Source organism: Myodes glareolus, chromosome 5 (assembly GCF_982192425.1).
Source record: "Myodes glareolus chromosome 5, mMyoGla1.1, whole genome shotgun sequence".
Classification (NCBI taxonomy): Eukaryota; Metazoa; Chordata; class Mammalia; order Rodentia; family Cricetidae; genus Myodes; species Myodes glareolus.
Window position 1 is genome coordinate 67,606,334 of NC_142030.1, and position 23,426 is coordinate 67,629,759.

At 42.5% G+C, this 23,426-nt stretch overlaps 1 protein-coding gene across 8 annotated transcripts in view; it reads left to right on the plus strand.

Annotated features, from left to right (window-relative positions):
- The window catches only part of Fam20b (FAM20B glycosaminoglycan xylosylkinase), a 38,448-nt gene that overhangs the window by 7,061 nt on the left and 7,961 nt on the right, over positions 1–23,426 (plus strand). For 4 of the 8 annotated variants that reach the window (XM_048421630.3, XM_085688061.2, XM_048421629.3 and 1 more), the window contains exons 2-5: positions 4,263–4,761; positions 11,653–11,739; positions 16,527–16,636; positions 21,500–21,671. In XM_048421630.3, coding sequence (XP_048277587.1) covers positions 4,385–4,761; positions 11,653–11,739; positions 16,527–16,636; positions 21,500–21,671 — 746 coding nt within the window. In that variant the 5' untranslated portion in view covers positions 4,263–4,384. Of the gene's footprint in view, positions 1–1,626; positions 1,752–4,262; positions 4,762–11,652; positions 11,740–16,526; positions 16,637–21,499; positions 21,672–23,426 lie in introns of all 8 variants that reach the window. The other 4 variants (XM_085688059.2, XM_085688063.2, XM_048421626.3 and 1 more) reach the window with 2 other exon arrangements.

Genomic DNA, 23,426 nt, shown 5'->3' on the forward strand with positions numbered 1-23,426 from the left:
AGTTTTACACTGAGATCCCGTTTTTTCTTACAATTACCAAATCTTCAGTTTGGCTGAAACCAACGCTTTATAAAGAGATTGTTTCGTAATGGGGATGTTATAGTTTGTAGTCAGGATGGGGGACAAGAAAAGAGCATGCGTAAATGTGGTCACATACTAGCTATTTAATAAAGTCTCCCTATGTCACAGCTCCTAGTCCTCTGCACAAAACGTAACAATAGTATGTGTTCTGTGGCACTTCACAGTCACAAGGCTTTCATTTGTATGGTAAAAATTCTCGCAAAGCAAAGAAAGAAACTTCTGTTCGCTTTCACTGAAACATTCATTTCTCATTGCTGTGAATAAAAGTTGGGATCAGTGTGAAGTTGTCGAATCGGACCCATTTAAAGGGGCTCAGCTGTTGACGAGGCTTGGAGCCTCTAGAGCTGTGGCTTAGAGGACCCCCCCTCCAGTAAGTATTGGGCTATGTGTTGTCACGTTCCTTAGTATGGCTTAGACCTACATAGGCGTTTCTCTGTATACCTTCATTGCATCATCACTGGATTCTCGAATGGAGGACTTTGTACTAAGATACCACATTTCCTTCCCTCTGAATCTGTGAAGCTCTTGTAGAAGCACTTTACAATCTAAGGTTTGTCCTTCCAAAGATGTATCACACACCCAGAGTGGTGGTGTATGTGTGTGAAGAAGGAAAGTGTGGCGAGCCCCACGTGGCTGCTGGGAGTGAAATAGGGTTCCTAGGAAAACTGCTTATAAAGATCCGCTTCCCAGAACTCTGCACTCGGGGTTCGTGCCAGCTTTTAGTGTGGAGACTTGGCAGGTGTTTCTCTTACACTGCCTCTTTTATATTTAACACCTTCTGAGTTATGTTATTACCCTAAGTCTACTTGTTCTTTGAAGTAGGCTCTGTTCTATATAACAAACATGAAAACAAGTGATCATAGTATAACTGGACAGTGTTGCACTGTGAGTGTTTTACAGCAGGAGGTGAGGACCTGAAATAGAGCAGGCGTACAGTGCTACTCTGGGAATGCTAGGGAGGTTTTCATGGGTAGTTTGGAAAATACCCAGTAACCCTGCTTTTATTATCTTATATCTGAAGTAGGTGATCTTAAAAATCCAGCTTGCAGTAAACTGCTTGCCTCAAATCAAAAAGGATAATAATCATCATCATTTAAAAAGCCTGAAAGCTGGGTCTTGGGTACCCTTTCTCAAGTGTAAAGGAGCTGGGGGGGGGGTCCTCTTAAGGAGCTATATTTCTGAGCAGGGAGTTAGGAACTCTGTACAAGGCAATTTAAGGCAGAATGTAGTTAGTTATGCACTAGTCAGAAGGAGGGAGGTGGAGAGGGACTAGAATGTCCTTGAGATGGACCGTGGGGGAAGGATTAGGTTTTAAACAAGAGGTGAGGAGAAAGGGATTTTAAGAACATTGAGAAAGAATGGTGGAAACAAAGGGCAACTGTACAACAATGGGAAGCCAGCATCGCTAAGTTAGTTCACTGGTGGAAGCCAAGATAGACAGTGAGGACTGCCTCACTCAATACCACTTAGAGTAGGGTTTTAATGCCCTGTTAAGGAATTTGTAGAACTCAGGATGATCAAGGGACTAATTAGGCTCTATTGAAGCCCACAGGTCCAGATGACTGTTCTTTCCAGGGTCCAGTAGGAGGTGCTGAACACCACAGAGCTCTGGCAGCTGGGGTTATGGAAGTAGAAGTCTTTGGGAAAGAATAATGCTAAGTCTTTGACAGGTATGTGGCACCGCCAGTAATTCCACCACTCACCACACTGAGATGGCTTGGGTTCAAGGCCAGCCTGGACTACACAGTGAGGCCCTATCTCAAATAGTTTCTCTTCTCCTTTCAAAAGAAGAAAGAATGGTGATATGCTGCATGCAGTCTTAATTTATTTTACCTGGAGGTGGCAACTCATCAATCACAAACATGAAAACTGACTTCTCCTTTTTTTACATCTGCTCCCACTGTAATTCTTCAAAGATGAAATTGATATTGTAACAATTGAAGAATTCAATTCCCCCAATATAAATTTCTGCTCTACCTGAGTAGATGAATTGTTTGCAGGCCTGAAATGATGAGTATGTTCTACTGAGGCCTCTCAAGTAGGTAATGATATTTCAAAACTTAGAAAAAGCTTACAAACCGAGTTTCAGATTCAAACCCTTTTATCTTAATTTTGGAACTTCTAAAACTTAAAGAGATATGAGTGGGGTGTGTAGCTCAATTTTGGAGCACTTGGTTAGCATTCATAAAGCCCTGGGTTTAATCCCCAGCACGACAAACAACCCCAAGCCTGATGGGGCGGTACATGTCCACACTCCCTGCAAGTGGGGAGGAGGACAGAAAGATTGCTTCAGGATTAAGGCTAGTAAAGCAAAACAGGTTTGGAAGTGCTATTTTTTATAATATGAGGGAAGATTATTCTGCATAAAATATGCACAACCATTAGATATGTATTATCAGAGTCTAGTCAGCCAGACTTTAGTGCCAAAGTGCATTTTATAGAAAGGCAAAGCCTGTTTAGCTGTCCCCTTTATCTAGAATTGTCCAGTATTCATCTGTGACTAGTTGGAGGTGGAGGTGCTAAAGATGCTGTTTTCCTGTTTTCTTTATCACTGCACCCTGCAGTGTGTATTGTTGAACTAAGGAATGAAACAACAGTGTCATTAGAGCTAATACTGTAATCCACTCTCCTAATACTGCTGTTGTGCATAATTACCAGGAACTGCTTTTACTGAGTTCCATGCCAAGTCTGATACCATCACAATTACATTGCAGCATAATGAAACCTATTACTTTGTGTGCTAACTTAAGAAACAACTAAATAAAAACAATTACATTTTTCGTTGTACTCACACAGCTTTTGTTCCAGCTTAACAGTGTTATGAGAAATGGTGATGAAACGGAACAGGTGGCTGGGGATAATTCAGATTTGAATTTAACTTTCACTTTTTGCTTCCTTCCTGAAAAGAACGGGAAGGAATGGTTAAAAATGAACGTCACATCAGCTGGCTCAAGAAAGGCATTGCTCAGAATTTTGTTCTTGGGTTGTTTCCAGTTGTTAAAGAAGCAGCCTTAAATTTAGATAGGAGTGTCTCTGCCCAGTTGTTTGCTTGTTTTTGTATTGGCCTTATTTCTTAGATTAATGGTTTGAGTTGTTGATGAGTTGCAGAACGAAGCAACACCCCATTATCTTGTCACTTATTTTGTCCCAGTGCTGTACAGTGCAGGCTGTAGGCATAGAGCAGAGGAAGCTGGTGCACATTTGGAATGGCCTTGTGGGGCTGGGTACTGCAGCCCATGTCTATAACCAAAGCACTCGGGAGCTATTAGCAGGAAAACCATGAGTTCAGCTTTGAACTACATGAGACCTGGTCTCAAAAAGCGAACAAAGAAACAAAGCCCAGTGGAGTGGAAAGCAACCTCTCAGCATACAAATAAACTGAATTTTATGTTTTGACACCCTCTGTCTTAAGAATTGCCCAGAGTGTGGCAAGCCCACACTGGAAGCAGCACTCATTTAGGTCCATGGCATTAGGATCCTTGCTGCGTGCCTCACCATTGAAGACATAGTGGTATTGCTCTGGTTCACGAGTGGTCTGATCATATTTTTTAAACAGCCAGATGGTATAGGGGAATGTTTTTCTTTACTTAGTCCATCCAGATCTGATTAGCCACATTTTTACCAGGAAAAATAATTAGTGTAGGTCTGATTAAGGAGAGTACATGTGTGAGTGTTGTGCATAGTCACAGGAATAACAGCTATGGTTTGTCTGATTGCTGGGTATTTGTATTTAAAAAGGAGTTACACCTCTTTCCTGGACTCTTGTTGGTATTCTCAGGAGTACCCTTCGTTCAAGGTATCATGTGGATGGGAGCTGGGAAAATTATCAGACATGACAAGGACTCACAGATTTTGAACAGTAAAACTTGGAGTTAAGAACTATGCGCAGTTCAGTGTTTTGTTTTCATTTTGATAATTTTTAGAAATATATATAGTAGCCAAATGGCTGCTAGATGATCCCACTTCCTAATTAAAACAGGAATGTGTTTTTTAGAATTTTCCATGTACCCAGACAGTATCTTTCTTAGGACTTTCCCACACTATTTTTAGTTAATGGGCCTTCTCAAGCTGAGTTTTAGCCATCCATCACTGAAAGGGTAACTAACATATTAGGCTTGCAAAATGTGGAGGTAGAAGGACAGAATTTCTGATCAAATTATGTTTTGTACTTTGGCCTGCAGGAATTGGGAGGCACTGCGGTGAAGAAATATGCAATCATGGAATCGCCTTGCTAACCATCTCCACCTGTCCTCCTTGATAAGCCAGTGAAAAAGTGGGTGGAGGAGAAGGAAAAGAGGCCAACATGAAGCTAAAGCAGCGAGTTGTGCTGTTAGCAATACTCCTAGTCATCTTTATCTTCACCAAAGTTTTCCTGATAGACAACTTAGATACATCAGCAGCCAACCGAGAGGACCAGAGGGCTTTTCACCGAATGATGACTGGCTTGCGGGTGGAACTGGTGCCTAAATTGGATCACACCCTGCAGTCTCCTTGGGAGATTGCAGCCCAATGGGTGGTGCCCCGGGAAGTGTACCCCGAAGAGACACCAGAGCTGGGAGCAATCATGCATGCCATGGCCACTAAGAAGATCATTAAAGCCGACGTAGGCTATAAAGGAACACAGCTGAAAGCTTTGTTGATTCTTGAAGGAGGACAGAAAGTTGTCTTTAAGCCTAAGCGGTGAGTCTTCATTCTAGGGGTATGGGCTAGTTGTTGATTCCTTCACCTTGGGGTTTATATAAGAGTTTTCTCCTTGCTATTCTTCTCAGTAAAATGACAGCTTGTACATAAAAGTTTCTGTCCCGCCTGGTCCTTTTCTCAGTAAAGCATTTTCATCTTGCTTCCTCTGCATCTGGCTTGTGGCTATGTCTCTCTGCCGTTCCTCTTCCCAGAATTCTCTTAGTCTGGCCGCCCCGCCTATACTTCCTAACTACTGGCCAATCAAACTAATACAAGTGACAAATCTTTACAGTGTACAGAGCATTATCCCAGAGCAGCAGCAGTGATTCTTTGAGTGGAAGAAATCTATGGGAACCTGTTTTGGTCCCTTTAAGCCTTTTTAAAAAGCCAGTTTGTAGTGGTTCCGTCCTATAATCTGCACTCAGGAGGGTAAGGCAGAAATATTGTTAGCTGTATATAAAAATATATAGCCTGGCTATATATAGTAAGGTATAAACAAACAACTGAATTTTTGGACAGAACGAACTTTGATTTCTCTGGGGTGTTGTTAGTTTGTTGGGTTGTTTGTTTTGAGACAGTCTCACTGTATAACTCGGGCTGACCTCAACTTGGTGATCCTCCTGCATCGTGCAGGCCTGAGCTTTCATGCCTGGCTGTTGATTTCTAGTGTACTAAATAAATACCTTCAGCGTGGTAAGTATTGGAGGTACAAATTGAATGAGTAGAAAATAAGCAATTTGTTGATTTCCCCTCACTCCACCCCAAAGTATAATTAAAAACTGGATAGCCAAAGATCAGGAGCTACAGAGTTAGAATGGACTCAGAATGGGGACATCTTGTCAGTGCTGAAGCAGTGACTCTTTCATCTAGGGCTTTCATTGTGTTTTGTTTTTGTTTTTTTGAGCAGTTTCAGGTTCATGGAACATTTTAAAAAAAATACAGACAAGTCCCATTAATTACGTTTCCCTCCAGTTTTCTTCTGTTATTACTGTTGCTCGTTAATCCAGTTGATGACCCAATAATAGTATGTTAATTAAAGTCCATTGTTTGGTTGAGCATAGCATCACACACCTTTAATTTGGGAATCAGAGACAGATAGATCTCAGAATTCGAAGCCAGCCTGTGTACATAGTAGTTCTAGGACAACCAGAGCTACATAGTGAAACCCAGTTTTGAAAAAACAAAACCAAAAGAAAAAGAAAAACATCCATAGTTTATATTAAGGTTCACTCTTTAGGGGTATATTCTGTGGATTTAGGCAAATATCCATCACTGTAATATCTTGTGGTTCTGAGCTCCCCTCTCTGCCCTTGAACCCCTGACACCCATGGATCCTCCTGTTCGCATAGTTTTCTGTGAATGAAACAGAGCATAATGATTTGCATTCTTTTGCTAGAAGTTAGTCAACAGCACATAGTTTCAGAGTCTGACACTGAACATTTCTTTCATCTCTCAGTGAAACTTTGTAGAGAATCTTACCTTTACATTTCTTGCTAGAGTAGAGGGAGTAATATGGGGGGAAGATGTATAAAATATAATTCCCTTATTACACATTTATCAACCGATTAAAAAAAAAAAGACAGCTGGCGTATGGATCCCAGAAATGAAAGGGGTCAATAAAAATTGGCAAGTTAAAAATGGTAGTAGAATCCAGGTGTGTTGGCACATGCCTTTAATCCCAACACTCAGGAGGCAGAGGCAGGCGAATCTGTGAATTTGAGGCCAGCCTGGTCTACAGAGTAATTTCCAGGACAGCCAAACTGTATAGAAAGACCCTGTCTCAAAAAAACAAAATGAAATTCAGGCGAGCTATTGTGACTACAGACCTGCTATCCCCACACTTTGGAGGTAGGCCTTGAGATCTGATCTCTGGAGTGCACACCATTTGCCAGGCATTACACCAAATACTTTTAACGCCTGGGTCAGTTCAGTCTCTGTTTCCACAATAAGAAACTGACTTGACAAAGTTGCCTCATAGTAATTTAGTAGAGCTGGAGTTTGACCATCAGAATTTTTAACAGCTTGTATTCTACCATACCTTTGTTTGCTTGGTGATGTAAAGCACCTATCATGAAAACAAAAAATGATTAACTTAGGGTTTTTTTCTTTTGGTGTGTGTATGTATATACACATGTGGATACATGTGTGCCATGGTGTGTTTGGAAGTCAGAAGACAACAGAGAAATCAGTTTTCTCCTTCCACCATGTGGGTCCTAGGAACAACTCGTGTCATCGGGCTTGGTGGCAGGTGCTTTGACCTGCTGAGCCATCTCATTAGTCCACTAATTCAGTTTTGAAGTGTAGTTCTTGATCTCTTGGTTTGTAGCTTAAGGGATTAATAACATAGGCAGAGTTTTAGGGGATGAAAAATGATATGAAAAGAAATTAATTATGACTGTGCATGTTTAAGTGATCCACATCCACTATTTGCACACTAAAGAATAAAGGGTGATATGGGATTAAGTATGCTGAAAGATAGATATTCCTGACAGTTGTGGACCATTTCCAGAGATGCCTGAGGTGTTCGAGGAAGGTATAACGGCGGGCAGAACAGTCAGACTGATGAGTAGGAGAGGTGGCAAGAGCATAGTCCTCGTCAATCTTGCTTCATCTCCTGTCGTTGTTATTGCTCTGTACCATTGCCCTACACCCTTCTCTTCCAGATCCTGAATGGCATCCATTCTCCTTCCCCTCTTCTTAGACAGGGCCTCACTTGTAGCCCTGACTGGCCTAGAACTTGTTATGTAGATCAAGGTGGCCTTAAACTCAGAGATCTGCCTGCTTTTGCCCCCAGTGCCTCGTTAAAGGCCTGTGCCAATATGCCTGGCTCCCTCATGTATCTCTGTGCGCCTCAGTTTTATGTGCCTCGGACAGTTCATCCTCTACAGCCTAATAACAAAGAACCCCAAAGTCTGGCCTCTGTCTGTGGTCACTCAGTCTTATTCTCCCTTCAGTCTTTATTTGTCAGGCTTGGTGGAGCCCAACTCTTTCTTACCCCAGCCCCAGGGCAGTCTCTTCTACCCAGCATGGTGTACAACTCAGGTGGAAGTGTTGCCTTCTTCAGTCACTGCACACTGGTGTGCGTTCTGACTTCAGACGTCACAGATGAGCGAGAACGGGTGTGGGTTGAGGTACTTACAGAAACTCATTCCAGACCTTGAACACTCAACAGAGTGCTCTTCTGACCTCTAGGCTCTCAAAAGCTACACATAACCCTGCTCTAAGTGCAAATTCTTGTGCGCACAGACTCGACTGTCCTTCACTAGGATAGGAGTGATTTTATTGGTGGTTACTGTGTGAATTCTGCTGCTCTGCCAGTGACTTAAGATGGATCATTCCCTGTTTTGAGGAGAATCTTAGTCAAGACATAACATCTTTCTTTACTAGCCTCTGTGGTCTTAGCTTCCTGGAGGCAAGTTCATGCCCTCCCTTCAGGGTTGGGAGTTATGTTCAGATAGGTGACATATATAAGGTTACAGTGTAATACCATGGTTTATGTTTTACTGCATTATAAAAGTGATCCCCTCCCCCAATTTAGTGTATCCATTCTAGAAGTAGATTGATTTTTACAGGCAACAGCTGCAGTTATATTGGAAAAAGGACATAAAGCAGGGACCTAAGGTTAGGTAAACATGAATGAATGATCTTAGTACATACTAAAAGGGCCTTTGAAGATTACAGGTGAGGAAAATGAGATTCAGAATCCTGACTTTTCATATTTCACATAGTTAAAACATGAGCAAAGAATTCAGACCTTGGGGGTTGGAAGATGACTCAATTGTTAAGTTTGATTCTCAAAATCCACATACCCCACCAGGCATAGGGTGGGGTATGGCTCAATGGGTAAAGTGCTTGCTCTGCAAGCATGAGAGCCTGAGCTGGATCCCTAGCATGCATGGAAAGCCAAGAGTGGTGACTGCAATCGTGGTACTGTGGGGGTAGGGACAGGTGGCTCCCCAGGGCTGCTAGCTCCGACTAGCTGTTTTAGTCAGTGTTCTACTGCTGGGAAGAGACACCATGACCAAAGCAACTCTCAAAAAAGAAAGCTTTTATTTGGGAGCTTGTTTACAGTCTCAGAGACTGGCAGAGAGCATGTTGTCAGGCAGGCATGGTGCTGGAGAAGTAGCTGAGAGTTACATTCCACTTCACAAGCAGAGGGAAACAGAGAGACAGACAGGTCCTGGCCTGGGCTTTTCAAATGTCAAAGCCCACCTCAGGAAGTGGCACACTTCCTGCAGTAAGGCCATACTGACTTCAACAAGGCCACACCTCCTAATCCTTATAAACCTTTCAAATAGCACCACACTCTGAGCCTGTGGGGATCGTTCTTACTCAAACTACCACACTAGCTAAAGCAGTAAGCTTCAGGTTCAGTAAGAGACTGTGTCTCAAAAATAATAAAGTAGGACACATAAAGAAAGATATCCCTGTATCAACCTCTGGCTTCCACACATACTCATATAGGCAAGCGTGTGTGTGTGTGTGTGTGTGTGTGTGTGTGTGTGTGTGTGTGTGTCTGTCTGTCTGTCTGTCTGTCTGTGTGATCTTAGTACTGGGGTGTAATCTTAGTACTGGTGAAACAGTTAGGGGGATCCCTAGGGCCCACTGACCAACCAATAAGTTCTATGTCAACAAAAAATGATTTTTAAAAAAATGTTATATGGGAACTGGAGAGATGGCTCAGCAGTTAAGAACACTGACTGCCCTTCTAGAGGTCCTGAGTTCAACAATTCCCAGCACCCACATGGGGTCTGATGCCATCTTCTGGTCTGCAGGCAGACATGCAGATAGAGCACTCACAAATAAAATACATAGATAAATAAAATTTAAAAAGAAAAGAAAAAGAAGTTAGGTTGTGCTTAAGAAATGATACCACGATCATCCTCTAGCTTCCATGGGCATGTACACATATATGTATAAACATACAAATTTGTGTACATACACAGAACACGCAAACGCACAGTGCAGATTCTGACCTGACTCCAGTGTAGTTCCTTCACTTTGACTCTTCTTCTTTGCTCTCGTTTACCCTCAAAGTTCCTAGATGCCTCTAGGTTCATGCACTTCACTCTAAGCAGCCTTTGGATATATTGGAAAGGTCGGTAATGCTTCAGCAGGGGGAGTACTGGATCTCATTCGTATTTTCCTGGACTGTGCTGAAGTCCTGGAATGTATTCAAGGACTGTTCCCCAGCTGTATGGCAACTACACCGGTGGTAGAGGGAGAAGTGCTTCTTAGGTGTCATCTCCTGCTGCAGTGGTATTTTTAAAATGACAATTTAAAGCCACCCTTATAAACCTAAGAAGCCTTGTACTTGTACAAGTAATGACTTGTAATGCATGGCATGCGGATCAGGCTGAGAAGAAACTGATGCCTCCATGATGGTGATGCATGATTGCCTTCTCATAGGTCTTCTTCATCATTTTGCCTTGAAAATATGCGTTTTACTTTGTATTCTAAGATCATTGAAGGTCATTACCCTTTATAGTTCCATTTTCCACTCTATGATTGCTGTTTCAGCATCAGAAATCCTATGTTCAGTGGGACTGCTCTTTACTTGAGTTTCAGCTTCTCTTTCACAAATTCCTTCCAAAGCCCTCTAGGTCCTCTTTGGTTCAGGAGTGCAGGTGAGTTCAATAGTTTTTCCTTCCCAGTTAACAAATTTAAATTGTATCTTTAAAAATGACTCATTGGGGCTGGAGAGATGGCTCAGCAGTTAAGAGCATTGCCTGCTCTTCCAAAAGTCCTCAGTTCAATTCCCATCAACCACATGGTGGCTCACCCTCTTTTGGCCTCCAGGCAGAGTACTGAGAATACTGTATACATAATAAATAAATCTAAAAAACAAAAAAATAAAATAAAAATGATTCATTGAGCTGGGCAGTGGTGGTAGCACACACCTTTATTCCCAGCATTTGGGAGGCAGAGGCAGGCGGACCTCTGTGCGTTCCAGGGTGGCCAGGGCTACACAGAGAAATCCTGTCTCGAAAAACTTCAGAAAAAAAAAAGTCATTTAAGAAATGTTTCAGTTTTCCTTTATGTAATGCATGTGGCATAAAGTCATCAGAATGCTGTTTGAAATAAAAGAGACCTTAGAATTTCCTTCAGTTCAGTCCCTGGTCTTAGAGATAGATAAGGGATCTCTAGACACAGAACAGAAAGGTTTTGCTCAAGCTGTCCTATCACTAACAGTCCAGGATAAACTTGAAAAGAGAACAGGGATGGTTATTCAGTCTGCTGTTTGCAGACGCACCTTTGCCTTTTCTTTAACAAAACTGAGATGCCAGGTAGAGCTTCCCCAAGAAATTTAAACTTCTCTAGTCCTTACAGTAGGCATTCTGGTAAGCAAAGGCATTCTTTGGTTTTTCAGTTACATTAGTAAGCATTTCAAAAGACATTTATTAAGCTGAGAGAAATACAAAGATGATTCTTTCTTTCCAGAAACTCACCTTGTGGTTGTTGTGCTTAAGCTACACTGGCTGGGTGGTGGTGGCTCATGCCTTTAACCCCAGCACTAGGGAGGCAGAAGCAGGCAGATTTCAGAGTTCGAGGTCAGCCTGGAGAATCACACAGAAATCCAGTCTTGAAAAAACCAAAAAAGAAAACAAAAACAAACAAACGAAAAACCCACTACACTAGGAGACATTTTTAGAAATAAATGTAATGTCATCCATGTTTTATTCATAGAATAATTGCTGAGGTAGCAACAGTGTTAGGTTTTCATCTCGACTCTCTCTTCATCTGCCAGCCATTTGTGTCCTCAGCCTAGTCCTCAGGGTTGACAGAAGTGTGAACAGTCAGACCTGCTGAAGTGTGTAGTCTACCTTGTGCTGTCACTTCCAGCACTTGTGGAACTCATATCTATATCTGTGCTTCCCCTTCCCTTTGCAGCTATAGCAGAGACTATGTGGTAGAAGGGGAGCCCTATGCCGGTTATGACAGACACAATGCAGAGGTGGCAGCCTTCCATTTGGACAGGTATGTGCAATCTCTTACATTTCTTTTTCATCATCTCTTTCAGAGAGAACTCGTGTACTTCCTCAAGAAGTGAGTGATGTGGGGAGCGGAAAGAGGGGAGAGTGGGGGAACTGTGGTTGGTATGTAAAATGGAAATTGATGTAGCAATAATGTGGGTGTGTTCCCTGTTTATAACTTACGAATTAGTACCATTGTGAATACCTAATATTTGGGTGCTGTCAGAAAACTGCAATAAATCTTTAAGACATTTTGTGTGTGTGTGTGTGTGTGTGTGTGTTTTATACAAAATATACACAGCTTCAAAAGAAACAACAAAATCACTATGAATTCTCATATATAACCAGCACTTAGTTGTGACACACATCCTCGCCATACAAAGAAGACAAAGACATGAAGACTGGGAGTTCAAGACTGGTTTGGGTCCATAGTGAGATTAAACCACCTTCTGCATAGCATGTTGTCTCAGGAAACAGGATACAGGGCCCTCTAGAAAGGGTGGTACTGCCTTTACAGGCACCTCTTAGCCACACTCTGGCATCCCAGTTCCTACTCACAGGTACTCTTTCAGTCTACTATAGTGACAGACACTACAAGACATGATTGTTGGCTAGGACAGGAGGTGACTCGGGTAGAGCATTTGCCTAGAGGAAACCCCAGCCATGAATTGACAACAGAAGAAAAAGAAGCTTTTAAAAACTATACGAGGAAATCAGAAAAGACAAATTTTTGTCTTTTTCTGGACTAGGAAGAATTTCTCCTATTTTTTCACACACACATTGTAGTGGAATATGGTCCTCACCAACACAGAGGACTGGGGCTGGAACTTTGTAGTTAAGAGTATTTTTTGCCCCTTCTGAGGACCTGGGTTCGATTCCCAGCTCCCATATAACCATCTGGAAATCCAGCAGTCATGCAAATTGTGTACATACGTGCAGGTAAAACATTCATTCATATGAAGTAAAATAAAGTATTTTTAAAAAGAACAAGCAGAACTGAACATGTGGTGCACGCCTGTAATTCCTAAGGTTAGACAGCTACAGGAGGAGAAGCAGGAGTTTGAGGCTGGCCTAGGCTACTGTTTAAGAAAGACTAAAATGGATAAATAAATACTGTAAGTAGGTAAGAAAATAATTGCAGTTACTAGTGCTAATAAATATGAGACAGGTTTCTTGTCACTAGCAATATTTAAAAATCCCTTTGAAGCCATAGCTCACTGTTTTCACCTGCTGAAATGACAAAGTTTTTTTAATGATAATGTTTTATTGTTAGCAATATAGTGAATTCATATGCTGCTAAAAGCATTGTTAATGTTGTTTTGTGTCAGAAAGCTTACTGTTCATAGCTTTTGAATGAGTATCTTTTAGTGCATATATCTAAGATATTTCTAGGAAGTACTATGAAAATGAAAAAGAAAAAGCTATATAGATACATATTGTACTACCATTTTGATGGAAAAACTTGATAGGAACTTAGTAACTCTAGAGAGGGAAAAATTAAATGAGTATTTTTAATACTATTTATGTTTGCAGTCTTTTAAAGGAACTGCATGCAGGGTTGGATACATCCAACTCCTCATTTAACGGCAGACTAGAATTAGACTGTCCAAACCTTCTGATTTCTGTTTATTGAACATCAGCATACTATGAAAAGAGCCTTACTTCCTCACTTGTGGATCACTATACCCAGCATAGTAAATTTCATCAGTGTAATGTATGTAGAGCAATATATCATGATTTTATTTTGTTACCCCCTCCCCCCATTGTTGGCAAAATACATCCTTTTATAAAATTAGTTTGTTAAGTAGTGAACATATATAGGTAGGGTTACTATTAAGCCAAGTGTGATGGCTTATTCCTGTAATCCCAGCACTTGAGAGGCTAAGACAAGAGAATTACCTTGAATATACAGGTAGCCTGGGCTACAGTGAGATCCTGTTTAGAAAGAAAGAAGATAAGCCAAATGCATGTGATGTTTATACATACCTGTGTGTTTATGCAACTATGAGAGAAAATGCTATTACAAAATGTCAGTTGTCAGGCTTGAGAATTAAGATGATCTTAGTTTCAGGCTCTGAACCTCTAAATTTTCTTAGGGGATGTTTTTTGTTTCTTTTTTGTTTTTTGTTTTTTTGTTTTTGTTTTTGACCAGGAAATGTCATTTTAAAAGGAAGTAATAGGTGTGGTGATGTACAACTTTAGTCCCAGCTCTTGGAAATCAAAGGCTTTCTGAGTTTGAAGCCACAGTGGTCTACCTAGTGGTTCTAGGTCAGCCAAGGTTGCATAGTAAGACTCTGTCTCAAAAAGCAACAGAGCACCCTGGTATGCCTTGTGACTGGCAGGGAGAGGACTCAACCAAGAGCTGCCTGGGACTCTAGCATCAGACCATGATACAGCAACAGCTCCATGTTGTGCCATACATATGACTGGGGCACGATTCAACTAAGTTCCGCCCAGAACCTATGGTACAGGGCAGTCGGACACTGATGGTAAAGTAGTACAGGGTGGGGAGGTGGGAAAGAGAGTGGTGGAGTGGTTCATGGGCTGGGGACAGAGGCAGGTCTGAAGAGGCGACTGTGGTGAGAAACAGACCTGCTTGCCACCTGAGTCCAAAGTGATGCCCAGCCTGGCTATTGCCATGGGCCAATCTTGGTCTGAGACCCTGAAGCAGCTAAGGAGGCATGACTTGATGTCTGTGGCTCCTGTCATCACTGAAGGCTGTGCAGAGGCCTATGGTTTGGGGACCAGGTAGGTGTCCAAAGGCCATGCCGATCTGAGTAGCTTGCTCTGCAACCTGGGCCTATCGTGATATTTGGACCCAGGCTGCTGCTGAGGATCATGCCTACCACAGCCAGGTTCTGTTGATGGCCCATGGTACCACCAAAGACCACATAGATTTCCAGGGTCTAGGTCACAACCTGTGACTATGTTGGTGTCCAAGGGCTGTGCTACTATCAGGTCATGCTGAGTTGAGTGGCCAGTACTGTTGACTGGGGCCAGGGTATCATCCAGGCCAGGGCTACTACTGAGGGCCATGTCTGGGTCTGTGGCCCTACAACAGCCAGGGTCTGAGCTGATGTCCATAGCTCCTGAGACCATTGAAGGCCATGTCAGTGCCAGCGGTCTGGGCTGCCACCTAGGGCCATAGTAACATCTGAGCCTAGGCTGTGGCCTAGGAACATGTCTGAGTCTGTGGTCCTACCACAGCCAGGACTTGTATTGATGTCCATAGCCCATGTTGCCACCAAAGGCCACAACCCTTGGGCATGCACTTCACCTGGGCAACGCACTAGAGCTAATCCAGTTGTCAGGGACACTGGTGAGCTGGCCCTGGGGGCATGAGAACAGCAGAGTTGATCCCATCCCCCCTTGTCTACCATGTGGTGGCATAGGTGAGAGAAAGGTGACCTCCCCTTCTGACCCCTGCTACCCATGGTGGGTGAGAGGGCTAGCCCTGGGATCATGAGAGGTGGAAAACTATCCTTGTCCCTTACCAGCTGCAGCTGCTAACTCTTTTGTTAGGACTTAAAGATAAGGGTGAGCCAGCCCCGAGGGCATAAAAACAGGCGATCTGACTTCCCTGCTGTCTGTCCCACCCCACCCCCACCGTGTATTCCCCCCTCTAGACATAGAGAAAGAGAGTAAAGAGGGGGGCTTTCTTCAGCAAAACAGTGGAGTTGGCCCTGGTGGTGTAGGAGTGGGTGAGCTGGACCTGAGGGCCTGAGAGCAAGAGAACTGACCCTGTTCCTTGCTGCAGGCTGCGCTGGAGAGCTCACCTGGGTGGTAGCAATGGGGGGAAGCTGTCAAGCTGACCAGCCAGGCTACCACCCAGGCCCAAAACCAGGGCTATGAGTTAGCCCACCCCAACATCCACCTCATCTGTGATCTATTGGAGTATGAGAAGGGGATGAACCTACAGATCTAAAACTGCAGGATCCCAAGACACAGGATAACAGGATATCCAGGAGGAGCCCTAGTGAGAGCCCACTAATAGTGTAGCAGACTCCAGAGGCCTTGAACCAGAGCAACTCATTGCAGTGAACACTTGCAAGTAAAGATGAAAGGACTAAAGAGTTAATGGTGTTAATCAACAGGCCACACTACAGCTTTCACAATGAGATCTTTCTCCTTTCTTTGCTTGGTTTGTTTGGTGTTTGGTTTTTTTCTTTAAATTTTGGGGGAAAGTTGCAGGGGCAGAAGGTGGATGAAGGGAACAGGGAGTTGAGTGGGATCAGGATGCATGATGTGGAATCCAAAAAGAATCAGTAAAAGTAGAAAAAACTAAACAAAACAAAAATAACAAAGAAAATAAAAACAAAGTAAGTATTTTCTAGTGTTAGAAAGAGACCTCCAAATATGTCCTTATTTAAACTGTCCTTTAGGTGTGTTACTTTGGTCACTTTGCAGTTTGTCAAAGTTTTATCAAAGCTTTGAACTCATCTGAGTTTAAGCATGGTATTTTCTAATGCATCGTTAGCATGTATTTCTAGTTTTGATTATGAAAAGATTCTGGCAGAAACAGAGGGTACTGTGATAAGCCCCATTTCCCATCCCCTAGGCCTAAAAGTTTGACATTTTGCCTGATTCGCCCACTACTTTTTTTGCTGAACTGTTGAATAATGTACATCTTGACAAACTCATGAACATATGTACCTCTAAAAACCGAGATTAGCTCACCTACCTACCACCTCCAAAACTTTATCTTTAATGGGATTGACCATGGTTTTTGAGACTTAACTTGAAATACCTCCCCAAAGATTTCTCTCTTCTCTCTTAAACCTTCAAAACTAGGATTCTGGGTTTCCGCCGAGCTCCCTTGGTGGTTGGCAGATATGTTAATCTGCGGACGGAGATTAAGCCTGTGGCCACGGAGCAGCTGCTGAGCACCTTTCTAACTGTAGGTAAGAGATGATGGAGGATGTTTAGATAGGGGCATGGTTGTCAGCAAGTTAGATAATGGGTACCATTGAACAACCTAGGTGCATCTCTTTCATACCTAAAGAACTCACGGAGTGTGAAAGCCTGCTTTCTTGTTAGTGTGGGAATTAGGTCTAATGGTGAGAATGGGAAATGAGAATTTCTCTAATAAAGAAAGAAGTGAAGTCATTTACCAATAGTGAAAGTGGTAACTATTTCGCTTGATCTTCTAGCTAAGTCTCAAATGCAAGATTTGTCCTAAATTGATACTGTCTGCATATCATTGTCCTGGTTTTGGTTTGGTTTGGTTGGTTTGGTTTGTTTTTTTCCGAGACAGGGTTTCTCTGTATAATAGTCCTGGCTGTCCTAGAACTCACTGAGTTCTAGGCTGGCCTTGAACTCATGGAGATCCACCCCACCTGCCTATGCCTCCCAAGTACTGAGATTAAAGGCTTATGCTGCCACTGCCCAGTGGTTAATTTTTATACATGTGTTCTCCCGAGAAGTGGGGAAGCTAGAGGCTAGGGAGATGGCTCAACCAGTAAAGTGCTTGCTTTACAAGCTTAAGGACCTGAGTTTGGATCCCCATACCCGTGTAAAAATCCAGATATGGAAGGGGCACCTGTAGTTCCAATGCTGTGAAAACGGAGATAGGCAGATACTTGAAGCTAATTATTCACCCAGTGTAATTAAATTGGTATTATTTTCCAGGTGCAATGAGAGACCCAGTCTTAAAAAGTAAGGTGGAGACCAATTGGGAAGGCATTCTGTAGTGATATTTCATCTGTATGTTAATAAATAAAGCTTGCCTGAAGATTAGAGAGTAAAACAGCCCTGCTGGTCAGTCTTTGACATACCAGGCAGTGGTGACAGAAATCTTCAATCCCAGTAGCCACACTGTTTTGCCATAGAAACTGGGCGACAGTGATGCACGCCTTTAATCCCAGTCCTAGAGGAGACAGCTCTCACACACAGTCTCATTCTGAGATTCCTGGAAGCAGGATCGCCATTTTGGTCTGAGGTAGAGGTAAGAGCCAGTGGCTGGCCGTTTTGCTTTTCTGATCTTCAGGTTGAACCCCAATATCTGTCTCTGGGTTTTTACTAGTCGTGTTACAGCTTTCGATATTCTCATTTCCATGTGTGTGCCCCCTCCGAATAAACATATACACACAATAAATAAATAAATAACGAAGAATTGAGGAAACTTAAAGCAACTTGGTAAGGCAACCAGAAGTCCAACTGTAGAATTGCATTTGGGCCACTGCTGTTCCTCCAAGGATTAGTTTATAAATCATGGACCTAGGTATGACTTCCCTGGCCCTGGTTCCCATTATCCTTCTGTGATGCAGGGGATCTACTCAGTCTTGTTCTCATTGGGAACACGGTAAGACAGGAAGAATTTAGAGGTGCTGTGATCTCTTGTCTTGGCCTCTTAGTAGTGACTTTTGGTGATTCAGTGCTCTGCTACATGGCATAAATATTGAAACAGACATTAAAAAATGAAAATGAACTTCACCTGGCTTTTTACTAGAATGAATAGGATTATATTTGAAAATGTGGTGAAGCAATACCTATCTAAGAAAAAAAACTACAATACAATATGGAAAACTGATTCTTTTAGACAAGGTGGTAGGAAATTCTAATGTTATAGTTCCTATTGTCATATTGAAATGCTAAATTTCAGAGAGAGGTTAGTGAAAATAAAGTTGTAATTTTGTTTCTATCCAGTTCACTCCACTAGCCCCTGAGATAACACTGATCTAGACTAGGACAGAAGATGGACAAGGGGATTAGGAATACCGGAGGAGTATGAACTCAGGTGGAAGGTGTGTGTGGGTTCAGCACTGAGGAGAGAAAGTAGTCAGAACAGGGTCACTGAAGGGCCTAGGCATCATGCTCGGGCTGAGACTTCCCTGGGGCATTGGGAAGCTGTTTAGAGATTCAGAACATGAAGTAATCATATTTGAATTTAGAAAACTAATTTCGGCAGTATTGTAGAGGGTGAATAGTGATGGGGAGAAGGAGAAGACGAGAGCCCTGGCGGACTGTAGAAGTGGATAAGGATGGGGTAGAGTGGTGAACTGGAATGTGAACAGCGACATGAACGTCTCAGTCGGAGGAGCAGTAAGCAGGGAGGAAACCTTAAGAATGACTCCACATTTCTAGATTGGATAATTGAGTGACTACAGAAGCAGTTAACTAAGGGTGTGTGGGTAAGAATAATGTGCAGAAAGAAGTAATGCTAACAGAGAAAGGCTTGAGATGGAAACCTAGATCTGATAGTTCACCCGAGCAGAGTGAGGAGAACTTCAGTGGTCAGAAAAGCAGTTTCCAGAGTCGAGCATGTCCAGGAAGTGGTCAGAGGCCAGAGGCTGGACTCACCAAGTATAATGGGGACACGGAAGTCAGGAAGACAGTTAGTCGTATTATTCAGAGTAATAGATACTGTTTTGATTGTCTAAGCATTGACATAGGCGTGTTTCCTTTTCACCATCTGACAGTGGAGGAACAAGCATGCTTGGAGACTGTAATCACATGCTCGGCATCGTACAGCCCCTTACTGAAATAGCTTCTATTTCAGGGGCTGGGACTATAGCTCATGAGAGCACTGGCTAGGTCATATGTTCAGCTTGAATTTTAGTGAATATAGTCACATTACTCTCATAGACAATTAATTTACCTTACCTGTGGCAATATATGAGAGTTGCACCCCACCCCCTGCACTATCATTAATAATACAGCCTGAGCCAGGCAATAGTGGCATATACTTTTAATCCCAGCACTTAGGAGGCAGAGGCAGGTGGTTCTATTGAGTTTTGAGGTCAGCCTGGTCTACAGAGTAAGTTCCAGGACAACCAGGACTACACAGAGAAACCTTGTCTCAAAATAAAACAACAGCAATAATAATAATGCATCCTGAAACTTTTAGAGTTTTTTTTTTGTTTCATATGTAGCATCTGTTCATTTGTTTAAGAGCCATTTGTATTTTCTGTCAACTGTCTTTTGTGCGCACATGTGTTTGTGGAGGCTAGAGGACAGCTTGGCTGCTGTTTCTCAGGCACATCTTTCCTGTGTTGTTTTTGAGACAGGGTGTAGATGGAAGTTTCTGTCCCACCTGGTCCCAACAGCCATTCAGTCCCAAATTAACACACAGAAGCGTATATTAATTATAAACTATTTGACCTATTGCTCAGGCTTATTACTAACTAGCTCTTACAGCTTAAATTAACCCATAATTCTTATCTATATTTAGCCATGTAGCTTGGGACCTCTGTGTCTGGCTTGCAACTGTGTCTCTGCCTTTCCTGTAGTCTGGTCACCTGCCTATACTTTCTGTCTGTCTGCTGGCCAGTCAGTGTCTTATTAAATCAGTACAAGTGACATCTTTACAGTGTATAAGAACATTATCCAACAGCTACAGAGTCTTTCCCTGACACGGAGCTACCCAACTGGGCTGGCTTCCTAGCAAAGCCTAGAGATCTACTTGCTTTTATTTCCCAGGTCTAGCACAGCATGTACTACACAGAACCTGATCAACTATAGCACACCTCCAAAGCTATTATATCACCCTCTCTACCTCCCCTCCTCTCTCTCTGTGTTTGTGTGTGTGTGTCTGTGTGTGTCTTCTTGAGACTGAGTTTTTCTTTGTACCCTTGACTGTCCTGAAACTCACTCTGTAGACCAGGCTGGCCTGGAACTCAGAGAAACACCTACTGGGATTAAAGGCATGCACTACCACTACCCAGCAACTTTAAGATTGTAAATTTAACTTGATTATATTGAAAATACTAACATTTTAAAGTAGAAATAGACAAGACTATTTTAAATGTCATAAGAAGTAAAGAACTGAAAATGATCCTAAAATAAGACTAAAGAGAAAGAGCCTCATGTCCTTGGAATGGTCTCATTCTTCTCTGAGCCCTTCCTTACAGCTGGTGATGTCAGTATAGTCCAGACACATCAGTACCTTCCCTGACAGCCCTCGAGGCAGCTACTTGTTCAGTGAGTGCCCCCCTCCTTTACTATAGTATTAAAATGGTCTTTAGAAAGTGATAGGTAAAGCTGAGTCTTGTAGTATAAGCTTTAATTCCAGGTGTTTGTGAGGTTGGGGCAGGAAGCCTTGTAAGTTCAAGGCCTGCCTCAAAACGAGGGCTGGGTATATACATCAGTGCTAGAGTACTTGCCTGGTATATATGAGGCTCTATCGCCACAAGAAGAAACGGAGAAGAACAGGGAACCAATGTTTAAATAAGTCCTGGATCTCATTGTTTCTAAGATTCGGTTGAAGGGCATAGTAAGAAATACAGGTTTATATACACAGGCACATACACACATCTGTGCCATTATCTCTGGGTGTGTACTAAAACTAGTATCTGATTCTAATTCATAACAGGGTTTACTCTGACCATCTTACTTTTCTTCCTTTTCCATCTGTGAGGAACCTAGTTCCCATTATCCTCAGTGTTTGCCTGCCTGCTCCTGCTCCCCCATATGTGACCAGACTCTCTCCTTTGGGTACTTTGACCAAAACCCCAGCTTTGATAAAGAACAAGAAGACATTGTTTCCATTAATTCTTTTGAGTTGAAAGCGAATCTGGATGGAAGCTCACTTCTGGGAGAGAGGCTGGGTAGAAGGAGACACAGGAAAATTGCTTTCTAGTATATAGTATTTCATTCATTGGAGATTGTTTTATTCTGTCTGCTCTTGAAGACATGCATGAAATGGACTAACATCAGGATTTTAATTTTCGTATTGCCTGTTTACTTAGATTTTGATCTTGTTAGGGGGAGAATTTGGGTTCTTAATTTTCTTCCTTAAGTATATCTGACTCATTTCTGCCCTGCAGGGAACAATACATGTTTCTATGGGAAGTGCTATTACTGTCGAGAAACAGAGCCAGCGTGTGCTGATGGAGACATGATGGAGGGATCCATCACACTTTGGCTTCCAGATGTGTGGCCTCTACAGAAACATCGACACCCATGGGGCAGGACTTACCGAGAAGGCAAATTGGCCAGGTGCACCTCGACTTAATTCTTTACTGTACCGCTCCAGTTGCCCTTCCTGAATAGGAGCCAGCCATCTGTCTAAGAGTAAAAAGAACTGTAGATTGTGAGCAGACCTGCTAGGTTGGTCCCATCCCTGTTTTCAGCAGGGCCAATGTATCAGCCATCTTTCTATCACTTAAAAGAGGAAAGATAAATTTTGGCTCACAGTTTGAGAAGTTCAGTCCATAATCACTTGGCCACAGACCTTTGGACTTCTGGTGGCACAGTACCTCATTGACAGAAGCATGTGGTGACAGAGGCTGCTTATCTCACTGCTTCCAGAAAGCAAAGACAAGAGAAAAGACCAGGAGCAATCCCTCTAGGCAGGTACTCCCTGGAATATCCCCATTATTTATTTATTCGAGGCATATTCCCAGTGACTTAACTTCCATCACACCTAAAGCTCCTGAAGGTTCCACGAGCTGAACCGGGGCTTTAGTGCATGATCTTTAGGGGACATTTAAAATATAAACCATGGGGCCCTGGAGAGGTTGCTCAGGAGACAAGAGCACTTGCTGATCTTGCAGAGGAGCTAAATTTGATTTCCAGCTCTCACATTTGGGGCTCATGAATACCTGTAACTTCAACTTCAGGGATCAAAGGACCTTTTCTGGCCTCTACCAGCAACTGTATGCATGAAGTACACTTACACACACACATAAAAATAAAATAAATATTTTGGTTTTGTCTTTAAATATAAGCCGTAGCATTGGCTTTACTCTCACCACTTTATCCATCATGTTCTTGGACTGTACAACCTCTCAGGACCCCTCTGGAATCTCAGTGGACATGGCTCCACAAGTCTTAAATTCTGTATGCCTGCAACACTAGCGTCACTTGGATGATGACAAGGTCTGGCACTGTTTTGAGCTTATCTGGTGGATAAGTGGATCACAGTGGCCTCTTCAGTATCTTGATGGTTGAACACAGAGGTTTAGCCTGGGATGGACAATCTTGCAGGTTCCTGAGATACCTCCAGCTCCTTTTTTTTTTTTTTAAAGGTGCTAGTTTTTTCAGCAACTGTACCCTTCTTGCCTTGAACTTTATATGTACTTCTTTCCTGGTTCAACTACAAGCTTTTTAGATCTTTCTGCCCTGCATTTTGATTCCACTTCTCACAGTAAATATGGCTAAAAGCAGCCAGTAATTCTCATTCTGCTGCCTTAAAATTGCCTCTACCATATAAGTCTTTGTACAGAGTTTTAGGGTAAGTACAAAACATAGACAGATTTTCTTCAGAATGTAACATAAGCTTCTAGTCTACTTCCCAGTGAAGTCTCTGTTCCCTCCCAAACCTGTCAGCATAGCTTTGACTAACTGTATTCCTACTAGAACCTCACAGAAGTTTGTGTTTCCAGCATTCTCTGCTTCTCTTAACTTGCTTCTCTAAACTTTTCTAATTTTGCAAACCAATTCCAAAGGCCTTTGAATCTCGCTGTCAGATATAGTCACAACAATGACCCTATTTTGGTGCCAATTTTCTTCATTAACTTTCCGTCACTAACAAAATGCCTAATGTTTTAAAAGAAGAAAGGTTCTTTTGGCTCACAGTTTCTAAAGTTTTCGCCCAGCTTGATTTGCTCTCTTGTGTTGAGACTTATGGTCATACAGTATCAAGGCAGCACATCCACTGTGGAGAAAAGCTATTCTCCTCATGGTGGCTAGGAATCAGACAATGAGAAGGAAGGCCAGGGTAGCCAGATCCTCCACCTAGGCTTGCTCTCA